This window comes from Tupaia chinensis, unplaced genomic scaffold (assembly GCF_000334495.1).
Source record: "Tupaia chinensis unplaced genomic scaffold, TupChi_1.0 Scaffold000708_1, whole genome shotgun sequence".
NCBI classification, from domain to species: domain Eukaryota; kingdom Metazoa; phylum Chordata; class Mammalia; order Scandentia; family Tupaiidae; genus Tupaia; species Tupaia belangeri.
The window spans coordinates 1,888,377-1,898,526 of NW_006160231.1; the positions used below are offsets into that span (position 1 = coordinate 1,888,377).

At 41.4% G+C, this 10,150-nt stretch overlaps 1 protein-coding gene across 3 annotated transcripts in view; it reads left to right on the forward strand.

Moving 5' to 3' along the window:
• The window catches only part of SENP2 (SUMO specific peptidase 2), a gene marked incomplete at its 5' end in the record, with an annotated part of 44,515 nt that overhangs the window by 28,544 nt on the left and 5,821 nt on the right, over window positions 1-10,150 (forward strand). For all 3 annotated transcript variants that reach the window (XM_027776696.1, XM_027776697.1, XM_006160782.3), the window contains 2 exon segments: window positions 2,751-2,954; window positions 4,733-4,812. In XM_027776696.1, coding sequence (XP_027632497.1) covers window positions 2,751-2,954; window positions 4,733-4,812 — 284 coding nt within the window.

Consider the following 10,150-nt stretch of genomic DNA (forward strand, 5'->3'; position numbering starts at 1 on the left):
TTTTCTCTTCTACATCTGAGATTCTATTTTCTGAATGATCTAGTCTGCTTTTAATACTTTCAAGGGAGATTTTGACTTCTTGTATTATAGACTTCATCTCTAGCAGTTCCGTTTGAGTCTTCTGTAAAGTGTGTAATTCCTCTTTTAGATCTTGCAAGAATTTCCTCATCTCCTGGAAGTCGTCAACTTCTTTCTCCTTTCTCTTTAGCAGTTCATTATCTCTCTTCTCTTCCATCGCTGTTAGCTTTGCCATTATGAATGTTCTAAATTCTTTATCAGACATTTCCATGATTTTCACCGAACTGCTTGTGGATGAAGAAGAGTTACTCCTTTCCCTTGGAGGAGAGGTATTTTCTTGTTTTCCCATATTTCTTTTGATCCGGCAGTGATTTCTTGTCATCTGATGGATGTTGTGTTTCTTTCAAATTCTTGAAGTTCAGCCTGAATGTTCAGGAGCAAGCAGACAGAGGTGATGTAGAATCTCTTTGCCGTTCTGTTGTGATTGCTGGTGCTCAGATTCAGTAGATATTGGGGAATATTTTAACCCTATTAGTATTTGGATGTTTAGCTACAGTGCTCTTAGATCTGTCGCTAGCTCATTTTCTGGAGGCTGAATTATCAGTAGAAAATCTTCATTCCCTGAAATATCTAGTTCGCTGGAGCCATGCGGTACCTTCTTCTCCATATTCGTAATTGTGAGAGGGTGCGTGCACTGGCCAGAGACCAGGGTGGGGAGAGGGTGGGGAAGCACCACCCACTGGGACATGGCCACACTGTAACCCTGTCTGTTTTTTCTGTCCTATTGGGATACGCCTGGTGTGTTTTCAAGCTATCAGGGCTGTAATTCCAACCACGTGGTCGGCCATGTTGGATAAGGCTCCCTTAACCACTGGATTATGGGGCTGGTCCTAAACTTTTAGTTTTCTTTAAAACATACACATCCTAAGCCTTAAAAAGATAATTATTCTGATTTTCTTTAATTAGCAATGTTCCCCTCTTCTGCCACTGTGTTGAGTTCCATCTAGCGCTTCATTTACTGGTCTTTAATGATGTACTCATAAATCCTGGGTGTAGCTAATAAACAGCAAGGGTTTATTTAGACGCATTCTTATTTGTGTGTGGCGCTTCATACAGGTTCTTGCTGTATCTACCCTTTCTGCCTCAGCCCCCCAAGCAGCTGGGACCACAGGGACATGCCATTCCACCCAGCTTCTGACAGTGGCTAGGATGGAACTCGGTCTTCCAGGTGGCCTCAGCCTTCTCAGCAGCAGCGTCCAGCATGCACTGTGTTGGCTGGGCCTTAGATGAATTCTTTTGTTGTTTTTAAATAATTATTTTATTTAACTTTAAGTATTTATTTATTTTAAAATTTGACCAGTGTGGGAGAGAGGGAAAGTGAGGAAGCAAGCAGGCAGGTTCAGGACTTGAACTGGAGCTGGCCATGTGGGAATCTAGCACCCTTAACTACCATGCCACCTGCTAGGCCCATAGGTGAATTCTTATAGGAGCCATTTTATTTTATTTATTTATTTATTTATTTTTTGGAGAGGTTTTTGCTATAGGGCGCGTGCGCTCACCAGACAGACAGAGACATAGAGACAGAAAGCGAGAAATCACCTCCCGGGGGGATGGTCACACCGTAGTCCCTTCTCCATTCTCCTCTCGGGATCTTGGGCACGCATGCACACACGTCTGGTGTGAGTTCTAAGCCAACCGGGTCCGGGACGCGAGCCACAGTCGACTATGTGGGAGTCCAGAGACATAGCCATTACACTAACGGCTGGTTCCCAATTTAATTTCAATAGTTAAAGGGTACATCGACCACTGTATGTGTGTGTGTATGTGTGTGTACATACTGTATATCCTTTATATCCTTTTCTATATTTTATTTGAGTGGTAACTGCAAAAGTTTGCCAGTCTATTCTTACGTATTTCGTGAAAGCTAGCTTTTATTTCTTCTTGGCAATTTTCCAGGTGGTCCTTTGGCTAACTACTCAGTCTGTGAATCTTGTCTCTTTGCCTCTGTTCCTCTACCCCATGACTAGTTACCAATAAACATGTTCTTCTAAAACTAGAATGTTTTGTTTTATGTAATGCATTATTATAACACATTTAGAAAGTACAAGAAAAGTTCAATAACGATATTGTTCACAGGGCTAGCAGGTCGTGTGGTTAAGGTGCTGGACTGCCACATGGCCGACCACACTTTTGAGTCTTGGTCCTGGTGGCTTGCTTTCTCACTTTCCCTCTCTCTCTCTCTCTGTCTCTCTGGTGAGTGTACGTGCCCTGTAGCAAATTAGATAATAATGATAAATAAAATAAGTAATTATTTTAAAAATATATATTGTTTAGAAGTTCTACCCTAATGAAAGAGCTAAAACATGAATAGTTCGGTGCATTTCCTTCTAGCTAGTAATTGTTAGTTGGGGCAGATGTATTAAAATGAACTTCCCGTGAACATGACTGCATGTCTTTTCTACACTGGCATGTACAGCTTTCATTATTGCAGATACTCTCTTCGGGTTCCTTCTTGGGCCTCCCAAGTGTTGCGCACACTTCAGAAGTAGTTCCGGCCTAGCCGTGGTGGCCCCAGCAGCGGGGCACTGCTGTGTAATGCTGGAGCCGCACAGGAGGTCCAGTTTGGGTCCTGGGTTGACTGGAACACACCTGCTCGTGGCACAGACCTGTGATCCTGCTGATTTGGGTAACGTTCTTGCTGTGTGTTGACTTATTCTCTTGGTGATTTATAGGTCATTAATTTTTACATGAATCTTCTTGTGGAAAGAAACAAGAAGCAAGGCTATCCAGCACTTCACGTGTTCAGTACCTTCTTCTATCCCAAGTTAAAGTCTGGGGGCTACCAAGCAGTGAGAAGATGGACCAAAGGAGTAAATCTCTTTGAACAAGAGCTCATTCTGGTGCCTATTCACCGGAAGGTGCATTGGAGTCTGGTGGTGAGTTGAGAAGGTTAATTTCTGGAATTTGGATAAAGGCTGTTTTTAAAAATCATGGGGGGGGGGGTCCCCTTTCTGTCTAGTGAATAGCAGTAGTCTCTGTTGTTGGCATACTCAGCGGAGTTCCTTCTTTTTCTTTTTTTCCACAGAGTACACACGCACTTGCCAGAGAGAGACAGGAAGAGACAGAGCACCCCCACAGTGGGGCGTGGTCATGCCACAGTCCCTTCTTCATTTCTCCATCCTGTCGTAATTTTGGGCACGCATGCACATGCACCCAGAATGCTTTTCAAGCTTCCAGGGCTGGGATTCAAACCATTGTAGTTAGCTATATAAGATCTGGCTGTCTTAAACACTAGGTGGTAGAGCCAGTCCTGCAGATTTCCTGCTTAGTTTTTTGAGTTGAACTACTTAGAAAGCTAGAAGACATGTTCCCTGTACTTGAAAACTTTCTTTTTCTTTTTTTTTTTTTTAGTGTTTTTTTCCCCACAGGGCATGTGTGCTTGCCAGAGAGAGACAGCGAAAGGGAGAGAGAGAAATCACCGCCCAGGGTAGATGGGCGTGTGGCAGCTCATTTCTCGTCCTGGGATTTGGGGCATGTGCACACACACACGCAGCATGATTTTCAAGCCACCAGGTCCAGGACTCAACAGCCGATCGTGTTGAAGTCCAGCACCTTAACCACCACACCACCTGCTAGCCCCACACAACTTTCTTTTTTAACAGAGTTTTATACACATGGGGGTTATTTTGTTTAGTTTGATAATAATACTTACAAGCTGGTACAGATTTATTGTAGAGAAGTGACGATACAAAGAAGCAAAAAAATCTCATTACTCTAAGAGAACCACTGATATTTTGGTGAATAAAAGTTTCTAGATCTTTTCTCTAGAAATAGAAATATATGATTTTTAAAAAAATGTATTTGTTGATTTTTAATTTGTCAGAGGCTCATGTACTCTCCGGGGAGGGGGAAAAAGAGAGTCAGAAAGCACCCTCTTCCCCGCCCGCGATGGAACATGGTCACACCACGGTCCTTTCTCTTCTGTTGCTCTGTCCTTTTGGGAGTTTGCACACGCATACACACCTGGCCTGTTTTTCAATCCGTGGAGTCTGTGCCTTAACCATGCAGTTGGCCCTGTGGGATCCATCGGCCTTAGGCACCAGCCATGCGCTAGCCAAAAATATATCATTTTAATTATTTACTTAATTTTATTTATTATTTTTTAATTTGACTAGAGAGGCAAACAGCGAGAGACAGAGAGGGAAAGTAAGAAAGTGAGCTGCCAGGTCCAGGACTCAAACTGTGGTTGGTCATGTGGGTATGTACAGTGCCTTAACCACCACGCCACCTGCCAGCCCTTATATTTCTTTTTAAAAACACTAACATATCTTAGAGAAATCTATTCATTTTGGTACATGTATTGGCATATTAAAAAATGTTTTTTTCTTGGGACCAGCAAATGGCATAATGGTTACATCGTCGGACTCTCACGTAGTCAGCTGCAGTTCGAGACCCGGCGGCTTAATCTTGGCCAGGCAAGTGTGCATGCCCAAAAAATCTAAAGAGGAGATTGGAGGAGAAGGGATTGCGTTGTGGCCATCCCCCCTGAAGGGTGATTTCTCACTTTCTCTCTCTGGCCAGCACAAGTACCCTTACAGCAAAAATCTCACTTTTAAAACAATGTTTTGTTTTGTTTTTTTTTTCTTTATGAAAATAAATTCTCACCCTTGTTAACATTAAAGCTGTTTCTGGATGTTGTGTTTTTCCATTGTAGGTGATAGACCTAAGAAGAAAGTGTCTTAAATATCTGGACTCTATGGGACAAAAGGGCCACCGGATCTGTGAGCTTCTCCTGTAAGTAAAGGATAAAAAACTTGACCTTTTTTTTATTACTCTCTTGTTAGGTGGTCTGTCTTCTGTTTAGTCCTAGGAAGCTCTGTGGATGGTGGTCTAAAAGTCAGTAACTGCCAGGTCCAGGACTCAACAGCCGATCGTGTTGAAGTCCAGCACCTTAACCACCACACCACCTGCTAGCCCCACACAACTTTCTTTTTTAACAGAGTTTTATACACATGGGGGTTATTTTGTTTAGTTTGATAATAATACTTACAAGCTGGTACAGATTTATTGTAGAGAAGTGACGATACAAAGAAGCAAAAAAATCTCATTACTCTAAGAGAACCACTGATATTTTGGTGAATAAAAGTTTCTAGATCTTTTCTCTAGAAATAGAAATATATGATTTTTAAAAAAATGTATTTGTTGATTTTTAATTTGTCAGAGGCTCATGTACTCTCCGGGGAGGGGGAAAAAGAGAGTCAGAAAGCACCCTCTTCCCCGCCCGCGATGGAACATGGTCACACCACGGTCCTTTCTCTTCTGTTGCTCTGTCCTTTTGGGAGTTTGCACACGCATACACACCTGGCCTGTTTTTCAATCCGTGGAGTCTGTGCCTTAACCATGCAGTTGGCCCTGTGGGATCCATCGGCCTTAGGCACCAGCCATGCGCTAGCCAAAAATATATCATTTTAATTATTTACTTAATTTTATTTATTATTTTTTAATTTGACTAGAGAGGCAAACAGCGAGAGACAGAGAGGGAAAGTAAGAAAGTGAGCTGCCAGGTCCAGGACTCAAACTGTGGTTGGTCATGTGGGTATGTACAGTGCCTTAACCACCACGCCACCTGCCAGCCCTTATATTTCTTTTTAAAAACACTAACATATCTTAGAGAAATCTATTCATTTTGGTACATGTATTGGCATATTAAAAAATGTTTTTTTCTTGGGACCAGCAAATGGCATAATGGTTACATCGTCGGACTCTCACGTAGTCAGCTGCAGTTCGAGACCCGGCGGCTTAATCTTGGCCAGGCAAGTGTGCATGCCCAAAAAATCTAAAGAGGAGATTGGAGGAGAAGGGATTGCGTTGTGGCCATCCCCCCTGAAGGGTGATTTCTCACTTTCTCTCTCTGGCCAGCACAAGTACCCTTACAGCAAAAATCTCACTTTTAAAACAATGTTTTGTTTTGTTTTTTTTTTCTTTATGAAAATAAATTCTCACCCTTGTTAACATTAAAGCTGTTTCTGGATGTTGTGTTTTTCCATTGTAGGTGATAGACCTAAGAAGAAAGTGTCTTAAATATCTGGACTCTATGGGACAAAAGGGCCACCGGATCTGTGAGCTTCTCCTGTAAGTAAAGGATAAAAAACTTGACCTTTTTTTTATTACTCTCTTGTTAGGTGGTCTGTCTTCTGTTTAGTCCTAGGAAGCTCTGTGGATGGTGGTCTAATGTATAGGTTTTTGTGTATTTTTTTTTTTCATTTAAAACTCTTTAATTTTATTTATTTACTTTTTAATTTGATGAGAGAGAGACAGAGAGGGAAAGTGAGAAAGCAAGCTGCTAGGTCCGGGATTCAAACCACAGTCAGCCATGTGAGAGTCCAGCAGCTTAACCACCATGCCACCTGCTGGCTGTGGTCTAGTCAAGGTCATCTTCTCAGTTGCTCAGAACATAATTTGAATCCATTTTTTCTAGTTTAAAAACAACCTTGGGACCAGCAGTTAGTGTAATGGCTATGTCACTGAACTCCCATGTAGCCAACAATGGTTCGAGTCCCCAACCTGGTGACTTAAAACTCACGCCAGGCACATGTGCGTGCATGCCCAAGATTCCGAGAGGAGAATGGAGGAGAAGGGATTACGACGTGGCCATCCCCCCGGGGGGTGATTTCTCGCTTTCTGTTTCTCTGTCTCTGTCTGTCTAACGAGCGCATGCGCCCTATGGCAAAAACCTCCCCCCCAAAAAAAATAAATAAATAAAAATAACCTAATATCTGATCTCAGCTGAGAAGTCTTATTTAATGGCATCATTAAGAACAAAGTTGTCCTGCGTGACCATGTAAAATGTATCTTATAGAGTCCTGTGATCAAACTTAATTTTTTGGGGGATTCATATGTTATATGGAAGACCCTAAAGCATTCTTGATTGGAGAGTATTCATCCTCTGAATTCTCAAGCCCTGCTATGTCTGGTTTTTTGCTGCTTGGGCTCATTTCATCGAACCCAGAGGGCAGTTTTTAAGTGTATGACTTGTAGGCAACTATCTCAAGTAGGAATTGTTAGAAACATGCCTTTGAATTAAAGCACAGCTGCTTCTTACCTCTGTAATGTGAAATAAATTTCATAGTAAGGAATAAGATGAGTCCATTATTGAACCTTTTCTGCTTACTGGAAGTGAACACAGGTTCCTACTTTTAACTAAGAATAAATAGACTTGTTAAATGAATCTTATGAAGAAAAATCATTAACAATTATTAGTCCAATACTGTCTTAGTATAAGAAATTATTTTTAGGGGCAGTGGGAGGTGTGATGGTTAAGACTGTATCCCACATAGCCAACTCCATGGTTTGAGCCCCAGACCTAGCGGCCTGAAAATCCTGCCTGGTGCATGTGCGTGCCCAGGGTCCTGAGGAGAATGGAGGAGAAGGGATTGTGGGATGGTCATCCCTTGGGGGGAAATTTCTCTCTTTCTTTCTTTGTGACTCTGGCAGGTGCACGCACCCAAGAACAAAATCTAAAAATGAAAAATAAAAAGGCTTTTAATTTAATTTATTATCTTGAATAAAAAGTATAGAAACTTAAAAATATAAATTAACATAATTGTACATATTCATGGGGATACAGTATGATTGTTAAAAAAAGAATTTCTCTACTTTATGTGTTGTTATTATTTTTAAAATTTCACCAGAGAGAAAGAAAAGGATAATGAGAAACCAAGCTGCCAGGTCTGGGATTTGAACCATGCTAGGCCATGTGAGAGTCCAGAGCCTTAACCACCACACTACCTGCTGGCCCCTACAGTAGGACTTTTTAGTACAAAAACATAATGGGTAATTAGTATACCCATCATGTCAACCATTTGTTATTTGTGTTGGGAATATTTAAATCTTTGCTGTAGTTACTTTGAGATACTTAGCAAGAAAAAGAGATTTTTAAAAATTATAAGATATGCCTAATTGCTTATAAAGTGCTTATGTCTTTATCTCGTATGTAAGATGTGTATAAGTTATGCACACATGTACGCATATATAGTGAGTATGTAATATATACATGGCAATAAAATATTGGAACCTTACAGCATAGTTTGTTTTTTTTTGAGAGATTTTCACTGTAGGGCGCGTGCGCTCGCCAGACAGACAGACAGAGACATAGAGACAGAAAGCGAGAAATCACCCCCCAGGGGGGATGGTCACGCTGCAATCCCTTCTCCTCCATTCTCCTCTCGGGATCTTGGGCACGCACGCACACGCGCCCGGCGTGAGTTTTAAGCCACCGGGTCCGGGACACGAACTGCGGTTGACTACGTGGGAGTCCAGCGACATAGCCATTACGCTAACTGCTGGTTCCCGACAGCATAGTTTTATATGCAGTTTATAACAGGATACTTTAAAAACCCCATCCTGGGGGCCGGCAGGTGGCCTGATGGTTAAGGGTGCTGGACTCCCCCATGGCTGACCACAGTTCGAATTCCTGGCCTGGTGGCTTGCTTTCTCACTTTCCTTCTCTTTCTCTATCCCTCTCTGGTCAAATTTAAATGAAAGAAAGAAAGGAAAGGAAGGAAGGAAAGAAGGAAAGAAAATTATTTATTTTTTAAAGAATTATTTATCTAATTTTACTTATTCATTCACTTTTTTTTTTTTTTTTTTTTTTAATTTGACCTATAAAAAAACCAGAAAGAAACAGGGAGAGAGAGAGAAAGTAAGCCACCAGGTCCAGGACTTGAACCATGGGTGGCCATGTGGGAGTGTCCAGTGCCTTAACCACCATGCCACCCGCTGGTCCCCAGTAAAACAATTCTTTAAGAAAATAATATAGAAACCCCATACTGTTACCACATTCATAACTTTCTTTTTTATGTTTGGGAAGTTTGGTTCTTGTGAGTATCTGAGGTCTCTAGTTTTTTCAACTTTTTTTTTTTTTTTCATTATCATCCTTCCCCAGGAGAGAAATTTTATTAAAGAGAAATGAGAAAATAGTACTAAAGAATAAGATTTGAGTTGAGCTTTGGAAGACTGCAAGCCTTTTAAGATTTTTGGCTGCAGAGAAGCAGTTTCACCCTTTTGGACAATTTCGCTCACGTTGAGCGTGCACATCCTGGTCTGACCTTGGCGTACTCTAGGACAGGGCAGGATGGAACAGATGACCGGGCTCTTGGCGTTGATAACCTCTCTGTCTCTGCATTTTTTTTTTTTTAACTAAAAATGATACCTTGAAAGTTTTATTTCTTCCATGAGAGAAAGGGAGCGCTAGAAAGACACATGCACTCCCGCAGAGTCCCACGGTCAGTCCTGCCACCTGAACTGACACACATGTGCACCTCGCATGTCAGAGGGAGTCTTGAGTGTGAGCCCCGGGCCTTCCCATGTAAGTCATGCACTGCAGTCGTGGTACTGCTCTGCCACTATCCAGCCCCAAATCAATCACCCTTAACACTTAAGAGTAAGATTCTGAAAACCACCTAAGAGTATGGAAAGTTTCCTACATAACCAATAATCATTGTCATCCTTCAGAATTAACAATCAGTTATTGTTAGTTATTTTTATTTATTTATTTTTAAATGAATTATTTATTTGATTCCATTTGTTATTATTATTTTTTAATTTGATCAGACAGAGACAGGGAGAGATGAGAGAGCAAGCCGCCAGGTCTGGGACCCAAACCACGGTCTGCGATGTGGGAGTCCAGTGCCTTGAACCACCTTACCACCTGCTGGCCCCCAGCAATCAGCTATATTTAATACATGGTCCACGTTTCATTTGGTTCAGATGTCTTTTGTGACTTTCTCTTCTAATCAAGGAAACAGAGTTCATACATTCCTCAGTGTCTCCTTTTTTTTTTTTTTAACTTTAGAACAATTGTCTTTTCTTTTCAGTTTTTTATGGCAAATTTTTTTTTTTTTTTTTCAAAAGAGTCCAGGCCAGGGGCCAGCAGATGGCATGGTGGTAAAGGCGCTGGATTCCGCCCATATTGCTGACTGTGGTTCGAATCCTGGACCTCGTGGCTTGCTTTCTTGCTTTCCCTCTCTCTGGTGAGTGTGTGCACCCTATAGCAAATTTAAAAATAGTAATGATGATAAATAAAATTAAGTAACTAATTCTTTTTTTTTTTTTTTTTAGAGGTTTTTGTTTT